At 47.6% G+C, this 12,522-nt stretch overlaps 5 protein-coding genes across 15 annotated transcripts in view; 1 reads left to right on the top strand and 4 right to left on the bottom strand.

The window, feature by feature from the left end:
• The window catches only part of LOC120950107 (alpha-protein kinase 1-like), a 72,905-nt gene that overhangs the window by 27,807 nt on the left and 32,576 nt on the right, over window positions 1-12,522 (bottom strand). For 7 of the 8 annotated variants that reach the window (XM_049605122.1, XM_040367872.2, XM_049605123.1 and 4 more), the window contains 4 exons: window positions 2,051-2,252; window positions 1,778-1,835; window positions 1,163-1,323; window positions 452-1,088 (listed from right to left, as the gene is read on the bottom strand). In XM_049605122.1, the coding sequence (XP_049461079.1) occupies window positions 452-1,088; window positions 1,163-1,323; window positions 1,778-1,835; window positions 2,051-2,252 (1,058 nt within the window). The remainder of the gene's footprint in view (window positions 1-451; window positions 1,089-1,162; window positions 1,324-1,777; window positions 1,836-2,050; window positions 2,253-12,522) is intronic. The other variant, XM_040367876.2, reaches the window with a different exon arrangement.
• Window positions 2,873-5,211, bottom strand: LOC120950117 (uncharacterized). Of its 3 annotated transcripts, none has more exons than XR_007451802.1 (5): window positions 4,995-5,211; window positions 4,824-4,915; window positions 4,588-4,732; window positions 3,888-4,494; window positions 2,873-3,801 (listed from the first exon to the last, which is right to left on the bottom strand). XR_007451802.1 is itself a non-coding variant. In XM_040367889.2 (4 exons), exons 1-4 carry the CDS (start codon window positions 5,131-5,133, stop codon window positions 4,376-4,378), a joined length of 495 nt encoding a protein of 164 aa, XP_040223823.1. In that variant the 5' UTR covers window positions 5,134-5,211; the 3' UTR covers window positions 2,873-4,375. The 3 variants fall into 3 exon arrangements, 1 of the variants encoding a protein (XP_040223823.1); XR_007451803.1 differs by having other exon boundaries at window positions 2,873-3,979; window positions 4,040-4,494; XM_040367889.2 differs by having other exon boundaries at window positions 2,873-4,494.
• On the bottom strand, window positions 5,593-7,864 carry LOC120950116 (uncharacterized). Its single transcript, XM_040367888.2, has 3 exons — window positions 6,421-7,864; window positions 5,990-6,220; window positions 5,593-5,904 (listed from the first exon to the last, which is right to left on the bottom strand). Exons 1-3 carry the CDS (start codon window positions 6,548-6,550, stop codon window positions 5,756-5,758), a joined length of 510 nt encoding a protein of 169 aa, XP_040223822.1. The 5' UTR covers window positions 6,551-7,864; the 3' UTR covers window positions 5,593-5,755.
• On the top strand, window positions 9,171-10,570 carry LOC120950112 (uncharacterized). Its single transcript, XM_040367884.2, has 4 exons — window positions 9,171-9,720; window positions 9,784-9,875; window positions 9,970-10,111; window positions 10,185-10,570. The coding sequence occupies exons 1-4, from the start codon at window positions 9,606-9,608 to the stop codon at window positions 10,370-10,372; spliced, it is 537 nt and encodes a 178-aa protein (XP_040223818.2). The 5' UTR covers window positions 9,171-9,605; the 3' UTR covers window positions 10,373-10,570.
• On the bottom strand, window positions 10,374-12,135 carry LOC120950115 (uncharacterized). 2 transcript variants are annotated; one of them, XM_040367887.2, is made up of 4 exons: window positions 11,493-12,135; window positions 11,169-11,408; window positions 10,934-11,091; window positions 10,374-10,465 (listed from the first exon to the last, which is right to left on the bottom strand). In XM_040367887.2, exons 1-3 carry the CDS (start codon window positions 11,620-11,622, stop codon window positions 10,934-10,936), a joined length of 528 nt encoding a protein of 175 aa, XP_040223821.2. In that variant the 5' UTR covers window positions 11,623-12,135; the 3' UTR covers window positions 10,374-10,465. The 2 variants fall into 2 exon arrangements, with proteins under 2 accessions (XP_040223821.2, XP_040223820.2); XM_040367886.2 differs by lacking the exon at window positions 10,374-10,465 and having other exon boundaries at window positions 10,573-11,091; window positions 11,493-11,938.

Here is a 12,522-nt window from a genome sequence, read left to right as displayed (position 1 = left end):
GTAAGTGTTTTTGCCTCCCAACATTTTAACGAATTCCTTGAACAACTTCAAGGTGCCTGATGACTGCTGTTTAAATACCAACTTCTTTCTGGGATATTGACTGTTCGCCAGGTTCGCAAGGTTGCGCGCGCAAGAAGTGTCTGAAATGTGTTGTTTTGGAATTTCTCATCACATTCCAGCCATCACTTTGGAGCTGGCATGGCATATATGCAAAGAGAGCCTTATCCGTGTCATAGTTGGAGGTATTGTGCTGTCATGTCAACCGGCACGGCGGGGTCTCGTTAACCCCCCCTTTGCAGCAGACACAATAGTGTCTATCATGCACAAATTGTTTGAAAATTTGGCACAAACTTTGTGACGGCGTGCAAACCCGAGGAGCAAATGCTGATAATTTGCCTTGATTTGAAAGATGGAGGTTGTTGTGATCTCCTCCCGCCTCCCCAACACTAACCTGCATTGGATGCCGCAGAATGTCATTGTAGTAGGACGTCGTCGAATGTGGAGGTAACGATTGCTGCTGCTGGAATTGTTGGCTGAGTGATTGGGCCTGTTGCTGCTGCTGCTGTTGGCTTTGTTGCTGTTGCTGCTGCTGTTGCTGGTAGTAGGACATCTGCAGGCACTGCACCGGCGAGGGCAGTGTGCGACCGGAGCTGGGACGCAGCTGCGGCGTCGTCTGGGACGGCTGTATCACCCCGTAGTTCTGATGGATGATGGATTGCGACAGCAGCTGCCGCTGACTGGGCGGGCCCCCATCAACACCACCACCACCCATGCTTACCGCATTCCCGGAGGCGATTATCCGCTTCGGACTGTTCATGCCGATGCTAAGGTTCGGGTGGTGCATTTGGGGCTGTTGCGACTGGGAACCTTGGGCCTGTTGGTGGAGTCCGTGCTGCTGCTGCTGTTGCTGCTGAAGGTTGTGCAGTTGCTGCTGCTGGTGCTGTATCAGCTGCTGCTGCTGCTGGAGATGCTGCTGCTGCTGGTGCTGCTGCTGCAGATGGTGGTGCTGTTGCTTGAGCAGCAGCTGCTGCTGGGACAGCAGCTCGGCACTGAGCGGTTGCTGGAACGGTGGCCTCAGCGGAGGCTGTCTGCAAGTGCAATGCTGAGCGTTAGAGCCTTCCACTTCGCAGGGATTCGCTCGAGTACGGGGGCCCACACTTACCTGAGCGGTACCTGTCGGACCGGCGTCCCTTGCAGGGACCGACTGGTGGAAGAACACATCGACGTGGTCAGGCTGGCCGACTCCCAGTGCTGCACCAGCGCGTTCAGGCGGGCCTCTTCCAGCGCTTGCTCCGTCTCGCTGCTCGAATCATAGTCCGGGCCCTGTTTTTGGGAGTGCGAGGAGTTGCAAGGGTTAGATTCACATTACATTGAGTTCGTTAGCCAGCTCCTCCTGTCGAGTACTTTATCTTAAAGTGCTCTTAACGCTTTTTTGGACTACATGATTCATCGGCATTCCTGGAATCCATAAGGATGTCTCCCAAAAACTCAATCACACCACTCACAAACACGCACACACATTCATCCAACGTTGCGTACGCACACATACAACCGTCGATAAACAGAATTGATTGGATTCGAAACTCAATTACCCTCTCAACACCCTGTAGGGCCTTGTGAGCCTCCCAACTCTCCAAACGAACGAACAGGCTTTCGGCACACATGTTGCGTCGGCCGGAAAAATGAAACACAAACAAAAGACACACACACCCACCCACACCGAAACAGAAAACAATTCAATTTTCCTCCTCTCAGTGAAAAAAGGCAAGTAACTTACCTCTTCGATCTTCTGATCCAGCATGCGGAAGAAATTCTGTTGGCTGGAGGATATTTCCCTGCGGAGGAGCGCCGCCACCCAGGATTGAACGAGGACGAGAGGAAGTGAATGGCCGCAGCAGCATCGGCAGCAAAGCATTGGGAAAAGGATGGAATAAAGAAGAGAAGAAAAAACACCGTTTGACGATTGCTGTCTCTGGAAAATCTCTCCCTCCCTGTGTCCCCGAATGGTTCAGGACCCAACCACACTCTCACTGCCCGGTGGCATACTTACTGACTCTGAAGCAGCGAGCCATTTTTGCGTAGTATGGACACGATCTCGCCGTTGGGTGGTTCCGGCGAACCGTCGTCCCGCAGCGAATGCTCCTCGTCCAGCTTCTCCTTCTCGCCGTTGAGGTCGCCCCGATCGCCCCGGTCGCCCCGCTCGTCGCTCCGACCGTTCTGTCCGTCCTCCTCGTCCGCTTCTGCATCCTCTACTTGGTGTGCGGGAGAAAAAAAAAACACGGAAAAGTAAAGATTAATTTAAGAGCAAGCAGAAAGTGAAACAAAAAACCACAGTCACGGTGTGACAACCGGAACGGCGGATGCAGAAAACAATATAAATTATTGCTCTGGCCCGAGTTGGGTGGAATGTATTTCGGGTGGTAAAAACAGAATAAAGGTCACAGTAGTTTCCGATGGCTCGTTGAGTCGATCGATTTTTGGACCGACGCACTCTCCCACACACATACACATTGTTGTCCTGTTGACCTTTTGCACTGGGCTTGTAATCGAATTTGCGTTGTACTTCAGGCTCCAGACTTCCCCTCTGGTCCCTTGGATCCACTCTTGCTGGGATGCGTTAAATCAGTATGGAAAAATGTCAAAATTCACACTTCAAATCTCATGCAAATTCTGTGCAAAGCCTGCTTGTTGCCAGGCATCACGATCTAGTGAAGCAGATAAACACGTTGGAGAGCAAGTTTTTGAGGCATGAAATCTGCTTTCCAGAAGAGATTTGTTCATCGAATTGTACTACGGCATAATACGGTTCGGGAAAGATGTTGAAACACGAAATCGATTGTCATCATGCAATGAATGTATGAAAGTTCTGATGTTAGAAAACAATATGACGTCTTTTATTCGATAAATTCAGTCCTCTCTACACACTTAAGTAGGAACCAAATGCCAGCTGTTTGGCGAAACATAACTTCAACGGACCCTTACCTAAGACTATTCGGGAGCTGTGACTTGAATTTGACATGCCTTGACACACTCAAGTCAATCACACGCGTCTGTACACATGACGGGCAACAACTGCTCTGTGTGCTTCAAATAGTCAACTGCAAGATAAAGGTAACGACCAACGCCACAATCACAACAACAGTTCTTTCAAATCGTCAATGTCTCATCAATGGGTAGTGCGCCGGCGTCAGTTTTGGTGCGTTTTCAATGTTTGATGCTTTTATGCGATAACTACGAAATGTCGTACGTACATCAAACAAACATTGGTTTGGGGAGCGATATGTGACCTTCCCTCTCAGTGACTCACGCAAGCCGCTCGCTCGAGAGCTACCATTTCAAGCTCAAAACCTTAAGTATTTTTTGTACACAACAGGAAAGACAGCACTTACACCTTGACCAATGGGTTGCCAGCATCTGATTCCGGATCCCGGGAAGCGGTACGATCTTTCGAGTTTTGAGTTAACTCCTTCATAATGCGTCTGATGGCGTTTGCAGGTGATTCTGACCCGGAAACGTTGCAATTCCTTGCTCGGAACAACTTCCTTAGGATGTACATTATGTAGTAGAAGTACACTTTTACATAGTGACAGTTGGAAGGAACATGGAACAAATACCGCGTTAAGATCGCACGCAGCAAACATCAGATAACGTGTGTCTATGGGCCTTACCGAACCAAATGATTAGAGCTAGGAGGAATTTATAATTCTCCCCTATATCGTTCCAGATCACGTCTCCAGCAGCAACAGTGAGCACTTCCAGGCCAAATATAAACCCGATCGGGATAAGAAAATGGTCAATTTCCTGTCGATCGTAATCCAAAGCATGAGAAATGTATACGACACAGAACTCAGCGCAATGGTTCTGAAATTCGTACACTACCTACGTACCAACAGGACCCCCAACAGATGAGTAAATTCGGCAAACTTCCAATATCTGTTAAACACATCCTCTACGAGCGGATGATTACGCACTTCGAGCCCTGAACAGAAAACGTCGGGTCAGTTGCGTGTTGTTAGGCGTATATCCGGAAAGATCTTACATTCGGCTAAAGGGTATTGGTGGCCACTCTGCCTCTGCACAACGTCCCGTACGTGTATCACTATCATGATCACTACAATGTAGCTGTTTAACTTGATAAAATACACGAATTTGGGGTCCATTCTGGAAGGTGAACGATCACTACTATGGTGACTTCCCTGTGTAAACTGAAACCACTCTCCAGCTCAAGGTCTCGCCCGAAAGGTGCACCCTGCACAAGAATATCTGCGATAAAGATCGTTCGCAACTTACACGAATTTGCCATTACGACTAGATACGGCTAGGTGTCGACTACGCTGTACAGTAAAGGAACTCCCTCGCGCTGTTTCTTTCCATCTTACTGTACGCTGACTAATGGGTAACCGGTAGCTCCAGGTGGGACAGATGATTTGCGATTCTTCGTTCGAAACAGCTGCTTCAAGATGTACAGCGTGTAGTAAAAGTACGCTAATAGTGCTGGATTTGGAAGGAATGAAGAAAGGAACGTCGATCAGACACTACACAAAACGATCGTTCGTTGCGTTTTCCAAATCGATCAGCATGCCTTACCGATCCACACGACCCCATCTTGACCCCTGCGCAGGAAACATTCCTCCGCCTCATCGTTCCAGCGCTTGATCACGTCCCCGGCGGCAACTAGCAGCACTTCCAGCCCGAGCATGAACCCGATCGGGTACAGCAACAGTTCCACTTCCTGTCAATCATAAACCGTGGCATAAGAACTCCATACGACCCTCCACCGTACAGATGACAGATTCGTACACGAACGAACCGGCGCTACGTACCAACCAGAGTGCCTGATAGAGCGAAGCTACCGCCGTAATCCACACAATCTGAAACACTCCATCGACGACGGGATGATTGCGCAGTTCAAGCCCTGAATGGAATAGCAAAACAGACGTCGTGGTGAGCACTTAATGCGCCACGTATACGTTTCATGGCAAATTGCTGCTCACCCGCAACGAAAGGATACGCGCTCCAGTTCTGCATTTGCATGAGCCATCGGTGTGCGCTTACGACTACAAAGAACCCCACCAGCAGCACTATAAGGCAGCCGTTAAATTTGATATACAGAACAAACTTGGACTGCAGCATGGCTGTAGTAACGTCACTCCTGCTTCTCACTAACGTGCGCGTGATGACACTCGGCGGGAAACTGATACCGTACCCGGGTCGGTATTTCGTTTACGGCCCTATGATGAGCAGCAGCAGCAGCAGCAGCGTACAGATAATGTTTCTTTCAACCAGTCCCATCAGAACCCAGTGTCTTATCGCTTGTTTACGGCCAGTGAGTTCATTTTCCCTGGGTTTGGGCGCGACCAGGACCGCCGCCACGCCGGTTTTGCTGTCTGCTCGGCAACGGCAACAACATGATGATTAATCGCTAACGAAGGACCAAGTAAAGCGTGACTGTTGCAGCAATCGATTTACGTCATCGGAAATCGGTTGCGCTGAGCAGGGTGATTGGGCGAAGGATTCTGATGCTGCCTGCGGCTGCTCCGAGATAGCGAGCGTGCCAGAAGTTACTGGATTGAATGATTGAAGAAAGGCATCTTGGATTCTTGACATGTTGGACTGTTTTAATGTCACGGGGGGATTTTTTTTGCATGTTTCAAAATCACACTTAAAATACTCGTGTATAAATAAAAGTAGGTCCTAAATCTTATCGCTGTAAGCTTAACAGTAACAATCGCTTTCTCTCGTCCTCTTTCTCTCTCTAGCTGTAAGTGTCGTCCGGATCTTCGCCGAAAAAGAACTTCACCGGCCTGCGTGCCTGCTCGATGTCCTCCACCGCCTCGTCCTTGTACTGGCTGTCGAACGCCCGGTACAGTATGACCAGCGTGTATCCCACGTACAACGGCACCACTGTCGGAAGCACGAAGGGAACGTACCAAACAAGTCAGAAGATGTGTGTATGTGTGTGATTAAATTACGGCAAACGATATCTTACGTAGAAACACGGCTGCCTCGGCCGACAGGACCACCTCAACCAGGTCGCGATGCTCGAGCTTGCTGACCAGCTGCACCAGCACCAGGCTCCATTCGACCAGAAAGATGGTGGCGAACGGAAAGATGGCCTCCTTCCGTTCACAGATCAGCCCGAGCAGGAAGATCAGCCCTGCCGCGATCCACGCAATCGAGAAGATGAGCTGCTCGAGCGGCCTCGAACGAAAGAAAGCGTCTGTTCGAGGATATCATCAGGCAGAACCGAAAACAACAAAACACACAAATTACACACAAAGTCACCGAAAAGAAAAAAAGATCCCCCAAAAGTATTATCACTAAAAATAACTAACAATTCGTCTCAAACGCTCGTGACACTTGTTTTCAGGGGGGATTGCGTCGTGTGCGCGTGTCGCCGCGTTTCCTTCGTTCACTTACATTCGCTTGCTGAACGGCTCAGCTGATCTTCGTTGAGAATACTGGCGACAAAGATGCAGCCGAAAAATAGGGCAGAGATGGCGATCGCGTACCCGTGGGCTTTCACGTACCGCCGCAGTGGGCGTTCCATGTTGCTGCTGCTGCTGCTGCTGCTGCCGTGGGTTAAAGCACCGTTGCAAGAGCCCTTAAGCCCACACACTACCACACAAACACACGCGCGCGCGCCCGTTCAGTCGAAACCCACTCCAGGACGGTCGATTGTTCTCCTCCGGCTGGGAACTGGCGAATGACTGCGGCAACGTGCGTCGGATGGGATTGGGACCTCTCCGATTGAATCCCCGCGATACGATACACTCCGATGCGATCAAGCTGCTCTGCACAAACGCACGTACGCACACACACACACTCGAGGGGGGAGTTATGTCGGGAAACTCGTTTGAGGCGGTCAAGCGCTCGCTGCGTACTGGCCCGGTCGGGCCATGATCAACATAACGGCCCGTCGGCGTGCGCGATAATCCGGCTCGGAGAAACCGGGTGCAGTCACCAACACCAGGGCGAGAGAGAGAGAGAGAGAGAAATGGTGACGACGCAAACAACCTCACCCCACAAGTGGATTGCCCTCTGCTGCCGTGCGTGAATCTTGGGATACCGTGCTCACGTCACTGTTAGAACTGGGCGAAATGTGCGCGCGCGCACACAAACACCACCAGCAGAAGGTGTGATCGGGAAACCTGATCACCACCGTCGCAGCATGGGCGATGCTTGAGGGAACCCGCGGGAATGTAACGGGAGACGGTGGCGATGAGATAAGACGAGACTGAGACAGAGAGAGCGAGATAGAAGAAAAAACACACGCGTCTAATGCGACGAACCCGAGTTCGTTCGTTCGCATGATCGTTGCGGGATCATGCGTATGATGCGACCGTTTTGATAGGGAAGCAAGTTTAAGGGGGGCTCGGAGAGGGAAGTTGAGATGTGTTTTCATGCTTTCTACCCGCACTTTATTTTGAGTGCGTTGGGTGCATCAGGCGTATGAGTTTTAAAGCAATATCATTAACATTTTCGTCACGTGTTCAGTGTTTCTTGTCTGCGCTATGTAAATTAGAACATATTTTTTGTTTTTAGGAACCTCTAAATGAAATGCTAAAACATCAAGATAAGTGATAAGAACGAAGTCAGGGTCATGCTACAATCCGATACAGTTCGACAACGATTTGGCCTCAACAGATCGAGACACCAGACAAAGTGTTCTATTTAAAAGCGTCATTGCCAAAGTCGTTAAAATGTTTGTTACGTACATTATAAAGCGCTCAACATCGATGAGTGTGTTTCGACACCTCTCTACTCGTCACAGTAGTAAACAAATCTTTGCATCGCATTGTAAGAAGTGGATTGTACAAAACAGTAATGGCTCTTGAAACGTTTTGAATGTCAAGTAAGAAAACATACGAACAATGAGTATAGTGTTAACCACGTTGATTGACTTACTGTCGAATTTCTCATTTATCAGTGCAATATTTTGTATTATGGATATTAAATCCCATTTAAATCACCTAAAAAACTGAATAACTCTGTTCCATTTGACCATATTGATACAGTCGCACATTGTTGAAATATTTCAAACGATCTTTCAAATCGTTCAACACCGTTTCAACGCGCAACGTCGTCATGATCTTGAACTCGATCTCAATCTCTCGAGCCAGCACCATACGCACGCACACGTTTTTTTTTTGGTACGTTTCTCTCAAACATTTCTTTGAAAAGTTACTCATTTTCATTACTTTTATGTTGAGTTTATATTAATATAAACTAAATTGAGAGTTGAGTGTTGAGAAACTATCTGTATATGTGTATACGTATAAATTAACATATACTTTTTTAACTAAGTGTAAATTGATGTAAACTATATTTATGTCTATTTATTGGCCTATCTATGTATATAAATATTGGGCCAGTCCTATGGTACAGTCGTCAACTCGAGCGACTCAATTACATACCTGTCATGGGTTCAAGTCCAGAAAGAACCAACAGGTCACTGAAAAGGCTATCTAACTTTTGAGAGAAACTTACGTCATAACTAGAAAAAAAACATCAACAATCATTTCAAAGTTATGGCCTGGTTGGCTGCGATTGAAGTTGTAACACATTTTTATTGAAAAAAAAAATTGATAGTATTTTTAAAATTCAAATTTTACACTGATATGATAACAAAAAATATTATGCACCTATACGCCAGATTTCATGCAAATCTAACGATAAATTCAAAAGATATATAGTTTTGACGTAGCGTATGAAAACTTAAATGATTTTAAAAAAAATAATATTTTTTGATATTTTTTATTTTCGGCACATTGTTACAAAACACCTTTTCCGAGGCATTTTCAAAATGTGAAGTCGCTTCGATACATGTCAAAACATGTGGGATACCCGAGTATGCGGGTTGTCAACTTACGTGTGTAAATTTGGTTGCCAACTCTACGGTTAAAAGGTACCTTAGATTCGCTACTGGCGTTTGGGATGTGTAAACAGTGTGTAACAATGCAGAAGATCGATCTTCTGCATGCTTACGCACTGTTTACAAGATCGATCTTCTGTACTCTTACGCACTGTTTACACGTGCCAATCGCCAATAGCGAACCGAAGGTAGCTTTAACCGTAGTGTTGGCAACCAAATTTACAAACGTAAGATGGCAACCGACATACTCCGGTATCCCACATGTTTTGACGCAAAAAATTAACGGTTTTTATATGTAAACGATGCTTTCTATCTTTTAATGCCGTTCGCAAGTAATGATTCCGGCGAAATACTTACTCCCGTCCGTTTCAGTCTGTGCCATCACCGATGTAAGCACCACCACCATCTGCAGCGTGAACAAGACGATCATTCTGAACATGACGGCGAGTTTCTGACCGTTCCTTTACTTGCGTAAATTTGGTTGCCAACTCTACGGTTAAAGGTACCTTCGGTTCGCTACTGGCGATTGGCACGTGTAAACAGTGCGTAAGAATACAGAAGATCAACCTTGTAAATAGTGCGTGAGAATGCAGATGATCGTGAGCCGTAAACGCGATGAGCTGCTTCAGTTCCGAGAAGTGCCGGTAAAACGGAAAAACGACCGCTAGCTGGAGTATTTAAGGCAGCTTCTTCGGACTGGCAGCGTTAGTGCACTTTTACCAGATACACAATGGACAAATACCTGCGGTTCTTCATCAAATTTCAGCCGTACATGATCGTCTTGTTTACGCTGCAGATGGTGATGGTGCTTACACCGGCGATGGCACAGACTGAAACGGACGGAAGTAAGTATTTCGCCGGAATCAGCCGCTCATCGAGTAACAACACGCACACTTGTTCTATTTCAGTCGAAAATCTACGCTTCGGAGGCAAGGTGGCAGTAGTATTCGGCTTCAGCTGGACCCTCGCTGTGGTAGCGCTGATCACTGCGATACATAAGGTATGCATGGGAAGCGGAACACACCACAACATAAGGATTGTTATTGATCATATTGTTTTTTTTCTCTCTCCCTCTCTCTTCCCTTTCCTCACAGGAAGACAAACGACTCATCTATCCGTACGCGTGCTTGTTTGGGTTTGAGCTTCTGCTTCTAGTACTGCGCGAATTTTACATCATTGCAGTCCATGGGTTTTTTATCGAAGTTTTAACAATCAAAATGTACGTCGCAGCGCTAGGTAAGTGGCATTTTCACGCTCCTGTAACATGCCCGTGGCTTCATTTCCTACTGATTTTTTAAACTCTTTCCAGTTGTACCGTACGTTTGTGCAAGCCTGTTTGCACTGCACCGGCTGTTCACGGTGGACCCGATCGAAACCCGGCGTGACGAGGGATTTGTGCGCTTCGATCGCAACGAGATGGCGGCCGTCGCGGAAAGCCAAATTAGCTCCTCAACCATCAGCCCCGTGCCCAATCACAATACACCGCAGGTGGTGTAGTAGAACGATAAAACTATGCTACGGTGTACACACTAACCAAGGTTTAACGTTGCGCTGTGACACCATCAACGCCATTGCCATTGCTCGAGTGCCCTGTGTGGGGGTGTATGATTAGGAATAAACGAGAAATCGTCAAGATACCTTTTTAATGGTCATGTTACCAATAAACGCGTTCAGCTTAAGTTAAAAACAAAATCAGGCCCTTTTAAAGTACTTAGCATTTTATTAACACGGTTATTATTAACAGAACGAATGTAATGCGATTGTTATGCGATGTTGGGAAGCGCACTGTGTTTGCTAACAGTTCCACACCATTTGTAAGGACACACACACACGCAAACCCTTGGGAAGCGATAACGTAAAAGCATGAACGATTAGTTCATTCGGGCAAGCACTGTTGATGAGACATGCAAGCAAGCTTAGGAAATGCAAACAGGAACACACACACACAGAAACAGTCTAAACATACACAAACTGATAGCACACACAAGACCACACAGCAGAGACGCAGCAGGGATGCTTAGACAGCAGGGAGTTTATGGTAGGGTAAGAGGATCGCACCTATTCCGCCACGAGTGCCGCCTCCTCCTCGGCGAGTGCAACCGGATTGGCGATGCCGTTGCTGAACCGTACAAAATTGTCACCCGTTTGTGGTTTCGGATCGGTGCTGAACAGCCGGCCCAGCGCGACCAGCGTCATGAACAGATAGCAAGTAATGTCTGGAAAGTTAACGTTTTGCGATAAATGATGCCGTTTGAAAGGGGATGCTGTTCTTTCCTGGGGAGACAACACTTACACAACACGGCCAGCAGCGTGGGAATGTTCACGAACACCATCGTGTACCAGCGTCGATCGTGCCATATCATCACGATATCCCGGATGGCTAGCAACGCCAAATCCACCAGATAGAGCAGCGCGAACGGCAGCAGACACTGCTTGATCTCATAGTGCACTCCGTACATAAAGGTAACGCCAGCGATGAACCAGAATATGCCCAGCACCAGTGCCGTCGTGCCCATGAAGCGGTAGTTATAATCTATGCGACCGTTGAACGGTAAGGACAGTAAGTAGGGATATGGATGCGCGAACGATGCGTAACACTGCAAGCGGTGCAACTTACAAAACTCCATCGGATAGTACGGATCGTTCGATTCGAAAATCACCAGCGTCATCAGTATGGACAGAAGCAGCGTAAACCCGCCGATCATGTATCCTTGGAATTTTATGTAAAACCGTAGGTAGCGCTCCATATTGCTGTGTCTTTGTGAAAATGTCACGCAAATTAACACGCAAAACTGGGCTGTTCTAAGGCGGCGAGGAGCTAATCAGAATCGCGTCTAACACTGTGCACTGGTGGCGGAATGACTGACGAAAAATGTTTGGCTTCGTGGTCGAATCGACAGGGCGCACCGCTAAGGGAGATCGGCAGCCAGAGTACGGAGGTCAGGCCTGCTGATAAGGCGCTGGAGATCGGCACTGGTCGGGCGGCTGTTCGGCACTGGGCTGCAGGGCATCTGGTGGGCGAAAGCGCGTCCGTTGTGCTGATCTTGACCGAGAAAGCGGAAGAACAGCCTCGCGATATGCGCGCACAGATCGGTAATGCAGTAGCTGTACTTATCCGTCACAACATAAGAAGGGTTTTTATAGACTTTCTCGACCATCTTGCTATCAGAGGCACTCTCTCACGATTCTAGGAATAGGTACGCGTTAGACAAGTAACATTTATTCATAAAATTGACTGCAGATTGCGTGTCTATCCATTATCATTTTAGCACTACGCTTGAGTTTGTGTAGTTTGTAATACAAAGATATAAATAAATAACCTTCTTAATTGGCTGTAAAAGCTACGCTGTGTGAAAGAATGTCACCACTGCTTAATTAAGTACCTACGAAACCGTCGCTTAAGATATGTAAATATATCCCCCCAAACGACGGTGAGAGAATTACGACCATTGCTACCTCACTTCAACAAGGAGAAAGGATTTTTGAGCACCTCCTAGGAAATGGCTTGCACGCAGTGGGGCGCCATAATTTCACGCTCATATTCACCACCAATTTCCACAGACACCTGTTGGTATCTGGCTTCATTTCCGGCCCATACACATCACGCACACTGCCGCTGCGTCTTGGGGGAATTGAGTCGGAACTAC

The sequence above is a fragment of the Anopheles coluzzii genome, chromosome 2, assembly GCF_943734685.1.
Source record: "Anopheles coluzzii chromosome 2, AcolN3, whole genome shotgun sequence".
Taxonomy (NCBI): Eukaryota; Metazoa; Arthropoda; class Insecta; order Diptera; family Culicidae; genus Anopheles; species Anopheles coluzzii.
This window is presented reverse-complemented; position numbering and strand designations above follow the sequence as displayed.

Bases quoted from the DNA above. Each gene is read 5' to 3' on its own strand.
- LOC120950117 (XM_040367889.2), bottom strand. From the start codon at position 5,133: ATGCTGCAGTCCAAGTTTGTTCTGTATATCAAATTTAACGGCTGCCTT. The intron at 4,733-4,823 runs GTACGTAGCGCC...TATGATTGACAG, and splicing joins TCTATCAGGCACTCTGGTTG to GAAGTGGAACTGTTGCTGTA. The intron at 4,495-4,587 runs GTAAGGCATGCT...TTCCAAATCCAG, and splicing joins AGATGGGGTCGTGTGGATCG to CACTATTAGCGTACTTTTAC.
- LOC120950116 (XM_040367888.2), bottom strand. From the start codon at position 6,550: ATGGAACGCCCACTGCGGCGGTACGTGAAAGCCCACGGGTACGCGATC. The intron at 6,221-6,420 runs GTAAGTGAACGA...ATCCTCGAACAG, and splicing joins GAGCCGTTCAGCAAGCGAAT to ACGCTTTCTTTCGTTCGAGG. The intron at 5,905-5,989 runs GTAAGATATCGT...TGCTTCCGACAG, and splicing joins CGAGGCAGCCGTGTTTCTAC to TGGTGCCGTTGTACGTGGGA.
- LOC120950112 (XM_040367884.2), top strand. From the start codon at position 9,606: ATGGACAAATACCTGCGGTTCTTCATCAAATTTCAGCCGTACATGATC. The intron at 9,721-9,783 runs GTAAGTATTTCG...GTTCTATTTCAG, and splicing joins ACAGACTGAAACGGACGGAA to TCGAAAATCTACGCTTCGGA. The intron at 9,876-9,969 runs GTATGCATGGGA...CTTTCCTCACAG, and splicing joins TGATCACTGCGATACATAAG to GAAGACAAACGACTCATCTA.
- LOC120950115 (XM_040367887.2), bottom strand. From the start codon at position 11,622: ATGGAGCGCTACCTACGGTTTTACATAAAATTCCAAGGATACATGATC. The intron at 11,409-11,492 runs GTAAGTTGCACC...ACGGTCGCATAG, and splicing joins GTACTATCCGATGGAGTTTT to ATTATAACTACCGCTTCATG. The intron at 11,092-11,168 runs GTAAGTGTTGTC...TTAACTTTCCAG, and splicing joins CACGCTGCTGGCCGTGTTGT to ACATTACTTGCTATCTGTTC.